Source organism: Meleagris gallopavo, chromosome 2 (genome assembly GCF_000146605.3).
Source record: "Meleagris gallopavo isolate NT-WF06-2002-E0010 breed Aviagen turkey brand Nicholas breeding stock chromosome 2, Turkey_5.1, whole genome shotgun sequence".
Classification (NCBI taxonomy): Eukaryota; Metazoa; Chordata; class Aves; order Galliformes; family Phasianidae; genus Meleagris; species Meleagris gallopavo.
The window spans coordinates 86,999,158-87,017,010 of NC_015012.2; the positions used below are offsets into that span (position 1 = coordinate 86,999,158).

Sequence of the window (17,853 nt, forward strand, 5' to 3'; positions counted from 1 at the left end):
CCAAAAGATATCATTTACCCATTTGAACAAAGACTGTAGCTACATGGCTTAACAAGGCTTTTAGATTTTGGTTTTGTGTTCTCTGTTATCCTTGTACTCATCAGGGTTGTATGGTGTAGCTTTATCTTTGTGACTGTCACCCTCTTGTTCATGATCTTCCTCTAATTTCTTGGCTTTTTGGTGATCACTGCATCTAGTCACCCCCTGGACCCTAGGTAATCTCCTTATCTCTAATCCTGTTAGCTGTGCTCAGCGCTCTTTGCTTAGCACGGTGTTTCATGTCTGCAGTAAAATCTCACATACTGTTATAGGGCAGACTGCAAGCTTTTGCACATCAAGCTAATAAGTGCTAAGAAAATAGTTAAGAATTACAGAAGTCCTGTGCTTTGTTTCACTCTTGAGATGTCCTCTGGGCTGACCAAGTCGGTGTGGCTGCTGTGGGGTGCTGAAGGAGATGATGGCTCACATGGCGGAGCGACTTCACTTAAAACTCTTTGTATTGCTACCTGCTGTGGTTTTAGTGTTTGTTTCTTTGTTTTTTAATATAATATATATGAAATGTGACTTTTTTGTTTCTTTGCTTGTTTGTCTGTTTATAAAGAAAGGGAAGAATAAGCTGGGGCTCAGTGTTGAAGCTGCACTGAGCTCTGCTGTCAGTGCTGGGCGCTGGTGGTGGTCACTCAAGACCAGTCTTCTCTGTCCTTTGACTTTGTTGGCTGTGGTCTCAGCAACTCTGTTACTAGAAAATAACTTCACTGTGTACTGCTGGTACAGCTCAGTGTTTGTGTGTGTTGAGGTGCCAGCCTCATGACCAAGATGGCTCATGAAAATAGGCTTCACTGACCAGACTCAAGGTAAGAAGTTGACTCAAGGATGAGTACAGTCTGAGATGAGAGGAACTGCTTTATTAATGGAGAAGAGTTTTGCAGCCCTTGTTACAGGTGGCACTTGAATGATGGGAAATAAAAGCTGTGGCACTTGGCACTTAGTTCCTGGCTCCTCCTTTCTGTCACATCTCCTTATCTTCCCAGGCAGCTTGTTACTGGCTTGCAACAAACAAAATTCTGCTAGCAGTATTTTCTCGATTGCAATACCAGCAAAGCTTTTTGGGAAAAATAAAAAGAGAGCTTCACATTAGAAAAGCAGCTGTTTACCAAATACTTATATGCTGTGTGGGGAGGAGGGGTTTGGAGCAGAGTGTATAGGAAATGCTTTGCTTCTGCATTACTTCCAAAATAATCAGCCTGTATCTATTGTGCCTAATACAGATGCATATATTCTCCATTTCCATCCAGCCTAGTTTGATACAGATTTATCCACTCTTCTGCCTTATTTCCCATTTTAAAAAAATCAGTTCGTTAATAGCCAAGAGGTGGTTGGTTGTTCTGTGTCCTTGCACGTTTTGAAGCTGTGTGCTGTTCCAATGAAAGCAATTGAATCACCCTGCATGCTTTGCCTTTTCTTCCTCCTCGTTTTATTTCTGTAAATACTTTTGCTACGTGCACGTTATGACTCCAGCACCACGTTACAAGCTGGCAGCTGCGATGAGCGGTTCTGTGGTTATTGGATAACATGAGCAGTGGCTGGGCAAAGGACACTGCATTGAACGCATGATTCCTGGAAAATGCATACTGTTGCAAAAAGCATTTTACCGTAGCACCAAAGGATGCTGGATTCTCTGCTGCTAATTGGCACTTTGCAGCATGGAGAAACTATTCTTTCTAGCTGGATGCATCCTTCTGGGCTTAAGAGGGAACGGTACACTCCTATTTTTCACCTGTTCTTAGCAATTCCATGGGAATGTTTGCTTGGTTCCTTCCAGCTTGTTCTTCCCTCTTGGCTGTCATCCTCAATGCCCTCCCTAAGGCTAAAGTTATCCTGTGGCATAGCACCAACCGTTGGCTGCAAGGGGATGAAATGCATGTGAATGTCCTAATCCTAAGATATTCAGATCCTAATTCAAGCTAAATCGAGTTAGTTGCGATCTGCTGAGAATGTGATTTAAATCAGGGATCTATGATTTGTCTTACCTCATCTATTTGATGGTGATTAGGTTTAATGAGGTATGGGGTATGAAAGACAATTAACTATTCCATTTTGCTGTACTCTTTCTTATATTTGTTTCTATCCTGTTAAACACTTCAATTACCTCAGTTGTTCTTCATTGTAAAGGCAGTCACTGCCGAAGGATTTGGCGAGGCATGGGAGGAATGGCAGGAAAAAGTAATGGCATGAAATCATCCCCCTAATTATCTGGGCAAAGCTCTCCCTTACCCCTTCATTTTCACATTTTTCGAAGTACCACTGAGGTTAAACTTCTTGAGACTAGCTTCTTCCTTTGTCCTGTGTTGTTTTTTTTTTACACTTCCCTGAGTTTTGTGCAAATAATTTATTTCTAAGCTTCCTTACGTTTGTGCTGATGGAGAACATAAAAGCTCAGCACGGTGAGTCCTGGCGAGTCAGCAGCAGACAGGATGATTTACCACCAATGCAAGTTGGGCCGAAAATCTGCAATGCTTTGCTAGAGATACAGTTGCAAACTGAAGTTTAAAAATAATTTATATATAATATAAATAAAAAATAAAAAAAATCTGCAGCACTCACACTTCATATGGCTTCTCATAAAACATGTGTACCTATGCTTTCAGATTGAATGGACTATGAGTTATCCTAAATTTCATGTCAGTGCTAACAGGGAACATGCTGAAGGCTTAAAAAGGTGTTTAAAAAGGGAGAAAAAGGAAATCTGGGGCTGGTGACAAGTTAGAAGACAAAGAAAATGTATGTGAGTGAAGGATTTGGAAATGTGAAGAAGAAACTGAACAGCTTTGGCAAATGGGCAGCAAAAAGTTGCCAGTTTTGGTTATTGATGCTGTCTTCCCATTATCAAGCAGATGAGCACTTGCAAACAGCAGTGTGATGATTGTATTTGGAAAAGGGACCATTGCTATTTTTGGAGGAGAGAAAAGAGGAGCTACCTCTGCAGTGGTGAGGACTGCGAAACATCAACTAAAAACATTATTCAAGATTTTCAAAATCAAGTGCCTAAAATTAGGCTTTGAAGTCCTAATTTAAGAACTGAGAAAGTGGCTGATTTCCAAGAATGCAGAGCAGCCAGGCCTGACTCTGCATTGTGCTCAGAAGTCAGAACAATTATTTAGATGGATATTTTAGGATTTTTTTTAGCTCAACTTGAGGCACTTAGATTTGATAAATGGAATCTGTTATTTCAGGGAGTTCTGGAGAAGCAGGATAAAAGCTGAGGCCCTCTGCTTAAAGGGAGCGGGCTCTTAATGTATCGAGCAGTCAGCCCAAAATGTTTTGTTGCTCTTGTTTGGGGCACAAGCCTTCAGGTTTTAGTGACTGGTCACTGGAACTGGAAACTGAAATTTGGACCTGGAAAATAAAGAAAAACAACAAGAAAATGTGATTAAGAATTCTCAAATCAATTTTTGGCATAAAACCTCCAAAATGTGTTTTCTGTTGAAAGCGTAGGAGAAGAATTTCCCTTGAATGGAATAAGCTAGTAAAATGCTTCAGTGTTTTCAGTGCAGCTCTTCAGTTTTGATGTTCATTAGAAGGGCAAGTTCCCACTGCTATGTGAAAAACACTGATACATCAATAAAATGTCCTGAGAAAAAACACATCTGAATGTAGCTTTTGGCCTGTGCTTTCAGCTGCCAAGGATCACTTGTGCCCAAGGTGAGCATCTCAATAGCATTCAAGTTTTCCACCTGCACTGTATTGAGTATGTATGTGAAGTGCTAGAAATAGACAAAGCATATGAAACATTCTGTAGATGCCCCAAACTCCTACTTAGATAGGTGCAGAAGACTTTTGAAAAAAAACTACTATTTTTATGATAGGCTTTGATCTGGTTGGAGCAACATGAAACTATAGCCTTTGTTATGTTTGTGTTGTGGACTTGGAAGGCCAGTAATTAAAAGGGCCTGGGGACGGTTTTATGAAAATCAGAGTTGCCTAGAGTTGCCTTATAGCTTTAAAAATATGAAAAGAGTCAAAAGTGTAATCTCTCAATTTGTTTGTTACTTCTTTGGTATAGTACTTGCTACTACAAAGGCGAAGGCTTAGTTAAAGTCATCTCTACTCTGTGCTTCCTGTTAATATCTTCTGTCCTCCTAGCATAGAAGCTTTGTGCTCTTCTGTACTCTAGTTACAACTGAAAAATAAAGGGTTTTGTTTTCTCTTGAGCTATATGATCTGAGTAACCTGGATATGTTCATGTTCTGTGCCACCTAGTCAGCAAGAATTTTCTCTCTTCTGTATGATGGAACATCAGACCTCAAGAGATAAAGGTCAAAACAACCAACCCCTGAAAAAAAAAAAAGTATTTTTGTTATGTCTGTCCAAACCTTCCTCCCTATGGAATCTACTTCATTGTGCTCATCCTGGGCCTGTCAGTGCCTAATGCAGCTTGCCTCAGCCAGGACAGGAGATGATGTGCAAGTAGCTGCAGCAGCCACAGCCACAGCCCTTTGCCTGCCAACTTTAAACTTCATCTCATTTTCACAAATCAGTGGTTGTCTGCGTTTTTTATTGCTTTACAAAGTGTTCTTCTAAGACACAATCTGTAATGGGTACTCTACGCAGCCTAGCAATACCCTATCTCTGCTTATAGCATGCAAGTCATAGAGGAGGTTGAATATAAGCCAAGGAAACAGACACTGAGTACTTTGAAATGACAGCCTGGAATGACAACACATCTCTTCCTAGTATAAACAAATTAGCAGTGTACATGCTTCTTTTTTTCCTTTTTTCTTCTGGGAGTGGAAAGATGTTCATGTTTTCACTGGGACTGAGTTTCTTCCATCATCTGACAAGACCTTAGTCCTTCCATCTCTCCCAGTTTGCTGGCAGTTTTGGTTTCTGATGGACTTTTGTGGCATAACACAGTGATATCTCATGGCCTTCATGTGTGCCAGTGACTTCTATCCAGTGCAGGTAGTAGCTTCACAATACCCTGAACTAAGACTTTTAATATATTGGTCACTGTGTGTGGGTAGGTGTCTGAGTTCTTCTGAGTTCTGATCAGATATCTGGTATTAGCATATCTTAATACTTGTAAAGAATTTCACAGTAACAGTAGCAGAAATGGATCTGGGCACATCACAGACTATTTTTTTCTAGAAGCCTTAATGGCTTTTTTGATGGATTTCCAAACTCTGCTCACTTACCGTCCTAAAAATGATAGGGAAAGAGAAAGTAAGAGCTGTTTTCATTCTGCTGAACATAATTGATAAAGTCAAGTAGTTAGGATGGATCTTTTCTTCATTTATGAAGACCATTCTTGACCTTGATGAGGCTTATTTGGGAGCACTATCATGACTTTTCTGTGTACTAGAAGAGCAATTAAAATACAGTGCATTTTTCAGAGTGTACTGGAGGTCTGGTTTCTGCCCTTTAATGGGAATACCCATAAATTCTGAGGAATTCTCCATGTACGTATATGGAAGACTCCCCAGCATCTGGAAAAATCGGTTCTTTTTATTTTATTTTGCTTAAAACACCAGATCCTTGTTTTCCTAGATTAAATATTTGGACCTTAAGGAGTAAAGCCTGTTGTAGATCATCAACCTGAGCGCTTCTATATTGTGATCCAGCCTGCCCTGGTGTGCTGGGATCCTACTGCGTTGATAAAATATGGTAGCAGAGGATGGTTCATTTCCTGTCCACTGTAGAAAAACAAGTTAGAGAAAATGATGTATATAAAAGTACCTGTTTTAGAAAGCAGAGGGTGACATAATTGGGCAGTTGTCTTTCTCACTTCAGGTAGCAGTGGTGCCTTGCTGTGGTCTATGACTCCTAGGTAAAGGAGCACTGGGATTATCTGTTCACGTATATGGTGAGCTGCAGGATTTGTTTATTTGCAGTATTAGGAAACCTGCTGCTTACAATGTTTCGAATAGCAACTGGTTTAATTTTTCTGGAAGTTGATATTCCTCTGAATTGGGAAACTATTTTAATTAAAAAAGAACCCTTGTAGTTGCTGCAGTTGAAGCAGTGTTTAATGTTGTGCAGTTATTGGCAGCAGACTTGATGCATTTTCACATGACCCCCCTCTGGAACAAAAGCAGATTGTTTCACTCTGTTTTTGTATTATACAAATGAGCTCCCTTTGAAACAATTTCTTTTTTTTCCTGCAAATTCTGGAAATTAACACCAGGAGTAGTTCTTCCTCCACTGTGCCTTTTATGGTATGCTGTATAATAACTGTGGAACAAAAGCTACCTGGGGCAGCAGCCCTCCTAGGTAGAAAGTCTTCTCCGTCTGCAGAAAGTCTTCTTTTGGGAGTGAGCTCTTCTTACAGTTTTATGAAAGGATTGAACATGGAGTTTCCTTTCTTTCCTTCTTTGCTATATATAGCTTGGTGTAATTTGTTTCTACTTTTCGAGTTGTTTTCATATCTGAATTTTCTTTCAGTGTCTAGCAAAAAAATAATTAGTAGCCAATCAGTTATGAATTGAGCTCAGTTTGTGTAACAAGTCCTTGGTTTTGAATCAAACCATACCATCTCAGGTATTCCCCTTCAAAGCGGGAAGCTGAAGTTAGAAGCAGGTTATGGTTTATCAGATGAATGTGTAACTAAGTTGTTATTGGATCAAAGGAGCAACTGATAAAGTAAGTGAGGTTTCAGACAACAAACTAAATAATCAGCTGCATAGTGAGCACTTTTCCTCCGGGGATATTTAATAGCTAACAGATTAAAAAAGAAGCTTGTTCTGGATAATTTTCTTTCTTTTTCTTGGAAATCGGGTACTTATTTCTAGAAGTCTTCCTGATGTTCATGCTTCTGATAGCGTAGCCTTCTCACTTAGATGTCAGTGCTCCTAGGACACCAGTGTGCCACCAGCACTCATAAATTGTGTCGTAATTGGTACAGTAAAGCAATTTAAAGAATGTATGTTCTTGTGAAGTAGATATTTATTTGGACCAGACTTCTTCAAAATTCTGAATGGGAAGTAAACTGGCATGAATCTGGACTACAAAAGACTTTTTACTCTCCCTGTTATTTTAATTGAGTTCTTGGTGTTGTTTTGTGTGTGTGTGTGACTAAATTTCAGGGTAGTTTCTGTGTCTTTATGTAGACGAAAACACTAGAAATGGCTTTGTGTGCACAGATTAAGAAAGTTCTCTGTGTCCTTGAAAATGCAGTGGGTAAAGATGGGCTTGGGGCACAGCCAGAAATCCTCTAGGAGCGCTGGAGCCTCAAGGTTACGATATGGTGGAAAGGATGTGGCATTATACAGAACAACAAATGATGTAAATACATTCTTGTCTATTTAATTCTCCTGGTGTCATGGGTAGTAGAAGCTGAAATGAAATTGAGGCCCTGCCTGTCCTGCAGGCAGCCATGGGGATGGAGTGGGCCCCAGCTCTGCTTGGGGATGTGCATGGGACCCTGCACGTCCTGGGCATCCTGTTCACTGTTCTGCTGCCCTCAGGAGAAGTTGAGGCGTCAGTGCCAGCTGACCTAATACTTATTTTACTTATGTAAATCGGAAATATCCTAAAGGCAGTATTCTAACAGGTAAAAGTAAGGTGTTTCTATAGCTAGAAAAAAAAAAAGAACTTTGTTGTTAGCTATATACAAACTTGAAAACTTGCATAATGGTTTCATGTTTCATTGTATGTTGACCTCTTATGAGTTGCTTGCATTATTTCCATGTGACTAAAAATTGCTGTTAATGCGAGTACTTAAGCGAAGAGAAACATCAAGAGGTGAAAATTATCCTGCTGGAAAAGGGCAAAATTATTTTAATGAAAGCTCCGTTATAATTTGAAGAAATTGGAAGGAATTCTGCTTAGACAAGAGGAAATTGTGTGTGTGTGTATATATATATACACACATAGAGATATATTTAAAGCAAAAAGAAAGTTTCTTCCTCTTCTCATAAGAATTTCATGAGTGTCTCAGTGAGGGCTACAAAGAAGGAGGAGGGTCTGGAGGTCGAGAGGTGTGAGGAGCGCTGAGGTCCCTCGGTGTGCTCAGCCCAGAGCAGAGGAGCTGAGGCGAGGCCTGATGGCAGCTGCGTGTGACAGCGACAGGGCCCGAGGGAACGACATGGAGCTGTGTCAGGGGAGGGGCTGGGGGTTAGGGGCAGGTTCTGCACCAGAGGGCAGTGGGCACGGCCCTGAGCTGCTGGAGCTCATGGAGCTTTTGGACAGTGCTCTCAAACAGAGTTTGAATTTTGGATGCTCCTGTGTGGAGCCAGGAGCTGGACTACAGATCCTTATGGGTCCCTCCTGTACCTGAGGGGTGTTATTTCATAAGAGTTTGCCAGTAAGGAAGTTGTGGAAATGAAGGTCTTCATGCTGTGAATTGCAGTATTTCCCTTCCCTGCCTGTGCAACACCGTTATTCCGTAGTTGTTCATCTGTTAGTTTTATGGGCTGTTAATCACAGCTGTAATCAGTCACCTATTCACAAAGTGATAGAGAGCCAGTTTTCACATTTTTCCTTCCCTTCCTCCTACCCAGCTAATGTTGCCAACTATTTGAAGTTCTTTGTTAAAATAGCTTCATAGTATTTATGTGGGAATTTCAGTGTTGCTGTTCTTTTCAAGGTCCAGCTCTCCTCCTTGTAGAGCAATCATGCAAATTATCGTCCTTTATTTATACTCTTAAAATACTGAACTAGAAAGAACTTTCAGTTAATCTGCACTTATTGTTTTAAACCTCTGTGTTTCTGTGTCTGTGATTAAATGCACATCTTTACAGCTGTTTCTCTCTGACACTAGAATATGTTTTCTGTATTTGTACTGTCTTTGCTAATAATGTCCAGTATCTGTCTGCAATTTTTGTATATTAGAATTTTCTTTGTTAACTCGAGCAGTTGGTATTCAGATAATTAAACTGTTTCTGTGCAATGAAAAATAACTAACTTACTTTTCATTCTTCCATTTGATCAGATTGTAGAATGGAACGTCTGGATAAAACAATCAATAGCTACCTGGATGTTTGGCTTGGACCCAGAGGTAAGCTTTTTCAGAAAATAAAATAGTATAACTGATTCAAAAGAACAGACAGTGGAGCATAAGAAGAACATTCCTAGCAACCTGACTTTGAAAAGTGATCAGTTTTCCTAATATCTACAGAGCAACATAATGTGTGATTCTCTAAGAAAGTAGAAATGTCTCAGTGAATGTTCTCTTCTTACGTGGAGAACTACTTATTTTTCAGCTACAGCAGTCTGAGATGCTGTTCTTTTTCCTAGCAGTTCCATGCCAGTGTTAGCCTCAGTGACCTACTTATCTCACTCAGGTCTTCACAGGTTTTGTCTTAGAAGTTAATAATAGGTTGTATAGGAAAATAAATCTTGTTAGAATTTGCATTTGATGAAATAAAAATACTCTTATTCTCATAATTGGAGCTGCTTACTTCGCTTTCACTGAAATAAATTTTAAAAAGTATTTTTTAGAATGTATTTCTTCTTTGCAACCATTCTTTTTAAAAAAACAGTGGTTTTGGTAGGCTGTTCACTGGGAAAAAGTTCACAAGTGGAGAGCAGAAATCCTGCTCATGAAGGGAGAGGCATTAACACCAGAGAAGACAGTGTCCTTGTGTGAGGGTTTTCATCCAGGCTTCTTGTGATCCCGTAACTGGTGTGCATAGTTAACCCATGTAGTGTTGCTCAGTACTTGTTTTTCCTCTTCCAGTAGCATACTTCCTTCTGCTGCCTACCCTCTTTCTCTATCCAAATGAAGCTCCTGCTGTTGCCTTGCAGGATGAGGTCCATCAGGGAGTTCCTGCTCTGCTGTGGAACAGGCCTCTGATCCTTCAGAGAGTGCTTTCTGCTTGCTCTTGAGTTGTTTGGTGCCCTGGTTGTGCTCACTTTCATGCTAAACCTGTTCAGATTAGTCAGGATGTTGTGATATGACACACTGTTCGTGCTTGCACGTAGCCTATATTTGCCATGTTTTGAAAATTAAGGCAGTAAAATCCAAACAGTTCCCAGGCTTTCTTAGCCATTTCCCAGCCTATGTTTTATAGCCTTATTTCTTACAATCAGCTTACACATTTGACTCCTTTACAAAGAAGACATTGCTGGTTTATGGTTTGGCAAGCATGGCTTCCATCCTTTAGACAGGGCTCAGGTAAAGGTAGTTAAATGCCATGCTGTTACTGGGTAGAGACCACGGCAGTGACTGTGGAAAAAAGTGTGACGCACTTGTCTCAGGCATTTCTCTGAAGTGCTCATTCTGAGCAGCTGGTGTGCTTTTTCTGTCAAGTTGATGTGCTTTTTCAATATTTTGCCAGCTGATCTGGTTAGTCAAACAGGACTGTTTTGTGTTTCATTGCAAACACAAGGACTACAAAATTTAAGTATCATAGGTAGCACATTTGTTAATCTAGTTAGGCTAGTATTGATACAATGCAGACTACAAAAAGCTATCAGAACCATCTGCTGAGACCCTCAGAGCATCCACTTCACTACTAGCTTTGCTGGCTCTATGAGGGAATAAAAACTGTGCTGTTGGGAAAGGCTGATTTGAGAGAAAGAGAGATGATAGAATCATAGAATCATAGGTTGGAAAAGACCTTAAGGGTCATCAAGTCGAACCGCAGCCTAACCATACTACCCTAACTCTAACAACCCTCTGTTAAATCATGTCCCTGAGCACTGTTTGCTGAAGCTTTGCTTTATAATTTGAACTCATCTTTGGTATTCAGGATGGATGAAGCTTCTGAGCAGTAGTTAGTATTTCACTAATAATAATTAGATAATAGTATAGAAATATCTTTGCCTTATAAAGATTTGTTTCCTTTAACAACCATGTAAATAAAATCTTGCTTCTGAAGTTGTTTGTTATTAGTAACATAGCCCTTGATAAAAAGATTTGCTGTTCTCCCTTCATCTTTCTCTGATCATTCTGATGCTAGAATCATTCTTGAGTAAAGATTTTTCTAGATGCATCGAGTTCTTCTCCATTCAACAGTCTAAGTGTTTGTAATTTTGTTTGTTTCAGATCCCAGAGTAAAAGGATGGCTTCTTCTGGAAAATTATACACCTACCTTTATCTTCTCAGTCTTGTACTTACTAATCGTATGGCTAGGACCAAAGTACATGCGGAACAAACAACCGTTCTCATGCAGGGGTATTCTAGTGGTCTACAACCTTGGACTCACACTGCTTTCTCTGTATATGTTTTATGAGGTAGGAAAAAGGATTTGAGTTGGGGTTATTTTGCAGTGTCTGTTTTAATTATATTGACTTATGTTGAAAATGATTTATGAAGTCCTCCTAAACATGGGGAAACATCAGCAAAAATGTTACACAATTCTTTGATGTCACTTCTGAGAGAATACTCCCATTGCCTAGAAGACAGGTTTAATTGGATTGCTTTGATAGACTGTACAACATACTTGGTAGCAAAATTATATCTTGTTTTGAGTGCAAAATGTGTTTTATTTAAATGTGTTTAATCACACTCACACTCTTTGCATCTGTCTGTGTAAGCTTTGAATAGCTTCTCATGTCCTCTTAATTTTGCTGAAACAAATTTTGCATCTAGACAGTTGTGATTCATCTGTTTGTGAATGTTAAAATCTGAACGTACAAATTGATTTTAAACTGAAGTGGACTTATTTTCTTTCTTAACAAAGCAAAAATTTATGCACTATCAAGTTTTCTGCTTCCATAGAGCAATTTAACTGCTTGTAATTGAGATTGCATGCCTTTGATTAACGTGAAAATGGAAAACTATGGAATTTAAATAAGAATATGGTAAATAAACGATGCAGCATGTGGCTTTAATGTACAGAACATTGTGGCTTGCCTTTAACCAGAAGCATTTCTCTTTTTGGTAAGGAGTTATTTCATTTTCAACATGGAATTACAAACAAGAACTAAAACTACTGCTTTCCTTGAGTGGAAGAGGGGGACATTTGCTTAGAAATACTTGCAACTTATGATTCTTAAAGGTTTGTAGTTTGTAGTGTCTTAAGAGATGAATTTAGGTAGGAAATGATTTAAAGGCAGTTTCTCTTGTATAGTGAAGAGTTTAGTCAAAATTGTTGTATTGATTCAGATTATTGAGAATTTTAATACTTAATTCTTTAGGATGAGCAGTGTGGGATTCAGTAGGTACTTAGAACAGCTTGTATTCTCTATTTGCTCTCGTTTCTAATCTTCCTTTCAGGATATTCTGAATCCTGAGTGAGTGTGTGAATGTGAGGAGTGCATACAGAATTTGCACATTGATATGTTAACACATAGTGTTGCTGTGGACTTCTAACTAACTACTAACAATACCTGCATTGTTAGTTTATGCAGAGATTACTTATACAGTAATTCATATTATTTTAACCTTTATATTGTAAGTGCCAACTTTTCTTCAGTTGTGCTAAGTATGGATAAAATTCTCAGAATAGCCAATCTTCTTTTCTTGAATACTTGAAATAATTCTCACAGTTCCCAAATGAAAACTACTGTATAAATGTAAACAATAGAAAAGATTTGAACTGCTGATTGTAGGCCTTTATAAGACTTTCCTTGCTAATAGTGAGTAGCTTATTAAGAAAAGTTTATGTTGAAGTTCCTTGTACTTGCAACCACCTGAATAGCTTTTATGTTGTCTCATCCTTCACAGTTAAAACAGGGTGAATATTAAGGTTTATGCTTTCTATAAAGTAAAACACTTCACACCAGTTTGAACCACCCTTTCTGTAAAGAAGTTTTTCCTGATATCCAAACTGAATGTCCCCCGGAGCAACTTGAGTTGTCCTTGTCGTGTCATATAAAGCTGCAGTGTTATGACTACTCATGATAAACTCATGATAACTCATGACAGTTACAACAAAATGCTTTTGAGATCATCTTGTAAGTGAGTTTGCTTTTTTGTAGCTTATGTTGTCTTAGAAGACCACTGGATGTTCTTTACTGTGAACATTCCATGCTTCTTCCCTGCCAATACAGCAATGGTGTGGTGGACTTCAGGGCTACAAAGGTGATGAGGGGCCTGGAGCATCTCTCTCACAAGGAGAGACTGAGAGACACAGGGCTGTTCAGGCTGAAGAAGATAAGAATGAGAGAGGATCTTGTCAATGCTTATCAAAGGATGGCAGTCAAGCGGATGGGGCCAGCCTCTTTTCAGTGGTGCCGAGCAACGGGGTGAGGAGCAATGGGCACAAACTGAAGCATAGGAAGTTCCATACAAACATGACAAAAATTTTCTTTATAGTGAGGGTGACAAAACACTGGAACAGACTGCCCAGAGAGTCTTTTTCTCTGGAAATATTAAAAACCTGCTCAAATGCTAAATGTAGGTTGCTCCTGTGCAACCTACTGTAGGGAAACTGTTTTAGCAGAGGATTGAACTAGAACATCTCCAGAGGTCCCTTCCAACCCCTGTGATTCTGTGACTTGAGAGCAAGCAGTGATCTGCAGCAAGGACTGATGCCTTAAAATTTTGCAGGTAGAGAGCCTTGCTGACATAACACTATGCTGCTCGCTGTTTGCAGGATGAAAGCCCAAGAGCCAGGTAATAGGGAAAAAGTCAGATTCCTAAACTTAATGTACATCCGCTGGCTGCAGTGAGTGCCTCTGTAATAGCCATGTCAGTATAAAGCCAGCAACAGCCTCACTCAGACCACATCTGCCACTGAAATTTAGCTGTGAAGGATGAGTGATCATCAGTCACACTTCATGACACGCGTTCTTTTTCAAGCTAAAATGATGACAACTAACATTCAAAAAAAGGAAGAGGGAGGTATAATACCTTTCTTATCTCTGTATTTCATTGTATTTCAGCTAATTAAACTTTTATCAGACCTAGTTTGAGGAAAGCCATAAAACAACACCACATACAAACTTGTTCAATATCCTATCTGAAAATAAACTGTTTTATTAGCTTGCTATTAAACTTCTGCCTGGGAATTTCTCCTGTGTTATAGCTGTCATGGTTCGGCTTGTGAATCATAGTATCACAGCTCAGTTTAAGTGCTGTGCGACCAAAGCATGATATTAAAATGAGGCATACTTCCAACCAGGATGAGAAAGATAATCTCGTTGGTTTTCTGACCTTTTTGTCTGAATGTTTGTATGCAGTAACATGAGGGGGAGAGGGGAGGAAGTGTGGGATTTGCATAATTCCAGCTACTGTGTTCTTGCTTCACTTGGTCTTCTGATGATCTTTTTGGACTTTAAAATCACTGAAAATCTTAAGAGTTCTTATTCAGGGTTTCTAGGTAGTATTTTACGTACATAATAAGTATAAATTATTTATTCTGACATTTAATGACTGGACAAAGCTGGAGTGTGTGTTCTGATACTATCAAAAGAGAGCAGTGGGCTGCTTGTCCCAGATAATTTTAGAGGAAAGCAGGCCCTGGGGAGTGGAAGAGGTTCCTCTCAACTGCCCTATCAGATCCTGTTTGAGGAAACTGGCCTGTGATGAAGGCTCACTTTCTAAAAGCAATCTCTTTGTCTTCACTCTTAATATAAAGCACCAGCCAGGCTCGGGCCTTGGCTGGTATCAGAACACAAAATCTTTCCCCACCAGCCATCTCCACAGCCAGTTCAGTCTACAGCAGTGCAGGTATGTTGCTTTATTTTGTATAGCAAATGTGATAAAAAGCACATGCTGCAGCATTTTGAGGTACTCGGCCGCAGCACAAACATAATATAACAATGAAAATTAGAGAGAAGGAAGAGAATCCTACTTAAGCACAAAAGCGACTTTGAACTGCAGTGTTCTCCCTGGGGTTGAGGAACTTAACATTGTCTTGGAGTACTATTTTAACTGGATTATGAAGGAGCTGTCTTCCTGGCGTGTCATTTAAAAATGGCAAACTCTGAAAATGATTACAGTCAGCCTTTTGTAGACAGGCTAATTTCTCAAGAGAAGATAGCCTGTGGCCGTGCATCAGCAGTGCCATTAGCAAGCCTGAGCTCCTGCTAGCCTGGAGCTGGAGGACGTCCTGGGGTCAGCTTGCCAGGAAAGGCCATCTTGGGCCCACAGCAGCTGTAGGAGGGCTCAGGAGGTGGGAGCAGGCCCCAGGAAGCACAATAAATTACTTAAATGCACCTGCTGACAATTTGTGACACCAACATTTTAAGAGAATAGCTCCATTTATCATTTTCTGCATTGATGTGCCCAGCTTTGTACACAACACAGCCGTTTGGGAACTGTTGTTGGTCGGGTCTCAGAGCAACCCATTGTTTTTGTTTTCTGAAGCCTTCCAGCATGTGCTGAAAGTACTGTGGCTGTAATAAATAGTGGGAGAGCAGCTGACTCCCTCTGAAAAACCATTACCTATGGGTGCCGTGTGTTACTCAAAGCAAGGTTCATGGGCAGTAGTATGAGCTTATGGCAGCTTTTGACCTCTTAGTTTCTTTTGGAAGGGAAGGTTTGATTTTTCTTTAGTAACTATACTATTTCTATGTTAATAGATACTACTGTTTCTTACAAACGTTGCTTTGCTTGTATCATTTACAGCATTATGGCTGTGAAATAACACTATCATCCCTAGCATATTACGATATGCTCTTTTGGAAACAGGAATACTTGACTGAAGTTTGACTGAAGCTTCTTACATCCACACTGATGCCTTTATTCTTTAAATAGCAGAACCAATTTGGACATCTTCTGTCAAGCTTTAGGTAGTGAACCTGTATCTGTGCAGGGAAAGCCCCCTGGGTGTCCCTGTGCTAGCCTTTGTTCTGAAGGAATTCCTGGAAGTGCTGGAGATGGAGGCTGACCCTCGCTGTTTGGAATAATCACCGTGCAAACATGGTGATTATTCCTCTATTTCTCACCCTTCTTTGAACTGTGAAAACTGCATGAAGACATCTGTAAGCTCTTAGCAACACTGTTACAGCACAGTGTGGTCTGCAGGATGGACTAGTGGGCACCCAAGAAACCTTACAGGCTTTCCCTCAGTGCTGTCAGAGCAGCTTGGTGTAAGGCCTGTCCAGAGAGGGTAGCTGGTACCTGGATGAGTTCTCCTTGTTGCTTGGATAGAGAAATTGCTTGGGTCTGCTGCTGATGCACAAAGCTGCCTTGCTGTCACTGTGGCATGGTAATATTGATTGTTCTCCATTACATGAGGTAATTTCAGGTCTTTATGTTAAGGTATTACTGGATGTCTTTCCTCCCCCCTCCTCCCCCCACTAAATAGTGGCCATAGTTCTATTTCTGTAGGTCTAAAATAATGACCTAGACTGATTGGGTATTTTTAAAGGTAATTTAGGGAGAAAATGAGCCATGAAAGAAATAACATTAGGAAAAGGTCATTTAAATCATAATCTTTATTGTACCTTTCAGAATTAATTTCCCACTCACTGTTCTGGACAGCATTTAATAGCACCAGTTATTGTCGTCTTTTAATCAACTAATTATTTTAAATGACTTACAGTACATTGAGTTTTTAACTGTGGTCTTACAAAGCCTTTTTTTTTTTTTTCTAAATTCTCCATGAGTGTAGATAAGGCCCAGAATGGACAAGTCACTTGTGCAGGATGCCTGTCCGTGTTTTTAGAAGGTTTTCTTAGGTTGCCTTCCCATTCTTTTTACAATTGGAAGTAGTCTAAATTTCCTATTCCTCTTCTAATGCTATTTCCAAGAGGAAAAAATGTCATTCTAAACATCAAGCAGGCTCTTCTGTCATGATTATTACTTCAATAGAAGCACTGATGGCAACCTCTTAAAAGTCAGAGGCCAGAACCAGGGTATACTCCTTGGTTTTAAAAATAAATAGCTTAAATAGCAAGCTGCCTCCTGGCCACAGGTATAAGCCAAGACACTTGTTCTCATCTTGTCCTCACACCTACTGCCCTCTCAGGGCCCACTTTCAAAATCTCCCCTTCCAGGTGCTCCTCCATCTCCCCCTTCAGAGCCTGCTTCAGCCTCTCCCTTTGTAGTCTGCCTGCTCCCCATCTCCCCTCATATACAGAGCTCAGGGACAGCAGCGCGATCCGCCAGCTGTGGGAAAAGGGTGGAACATGGGCAGCTGGCAGTGGATCTGGATTCCACCTTGGTTTCAACCAGCCCCAGGCAAAGGACTCCTTGTCACCCTCTCAGGACTGATAGCTAGCTGGTCATTACTTTTAAATTACTCTGCAAAGTAATTTTGCCATATTTGAGGTATTATTTGATATGTCAGGAAGTCAGGCAGGCAGTGACAGATAATGAAGAGAAAATCACTTGGATGGTGAAGATTGTGATGTGCTTGGAATTAGGGATTTATTTAAAAAGATTCTAAAGAATCAACATATGGTAAAGCATCAGTTGTTAACTGTTAAGGATAGCAAAGCTGAAAGGTTTGTTCTGTTATACGGCTGAAAAAATTGTAATCAGATCCTCGTGTTTGTAATTGTATTTTGTAGTCTTTGGTATTACCAATTATAATTTGTAATCTTTGGTTGTTCCCTTTCTCTGGCAATGAGATCATCAGCTGAAGGGAGAATCTGTGTAGGAACAAACACATGCTGTATGGGATAAGCTGGAGCACCATTTCCTACTTTTTATTTCCACTATTTCCTACTTTTTATTCTGTTATGCTGCAATTGGAAGAATTTCTATTGATTCACCCTTCTTTATGATTCAGCTAGTGCCTGAAGCTGAAACCCAGCCTAGTGTCACGTTGAGGTGTCCATAGATGCCTTGTCACCAGGTGTCTCCCAAAGCTTCTGTCAGGGTGTGGGTTCACTGTGAGGCACGGTATTGGCACTGACTGACACTTTGTTCTTTGCTCTCCCCAGTTGGTGACAGGAGTATGGGAGGGAGGATACAATTTCTACTGTCAGGATACACGCAGTGGAGGTGAAGCTGATATGAAGGTAATGTAATCAAGACTTCAAGCTAATTACATTTTCAATTGTCCCCTTGAATGT

General features: G+C 40.0%; 1 protein-coding gene across 2 annotated transcripts in view; it reads left to right on the plus strand.

Moving 5' to 3' along the window:
* ELOVL5 (ELOVL fatty acid elongase 5) overlaps positions 1-17,853 on the plus strand; it is a 37,295-nt gene that overhangs the window by 12,008 nt on the left and 7,434 nt on the right. Inside the window, exons 2-4 of one of the 2 annotated variants that reach the window (XM_003204431.4) lie at positions 8,930-8,995; positions 10,988-11,175; positions 17,722-17,799. In XM_003204431.4, the coding sequence (XP_003204479.1) occupies positions 8,938-8,995; positions 10,988-11,175; positions 17,722-17,799 (324 nt within the window). In that variant the 5' untranslated portion in view covers positions 8,930-8,937. 2 annotated transcript variants of the gene reach the window in all.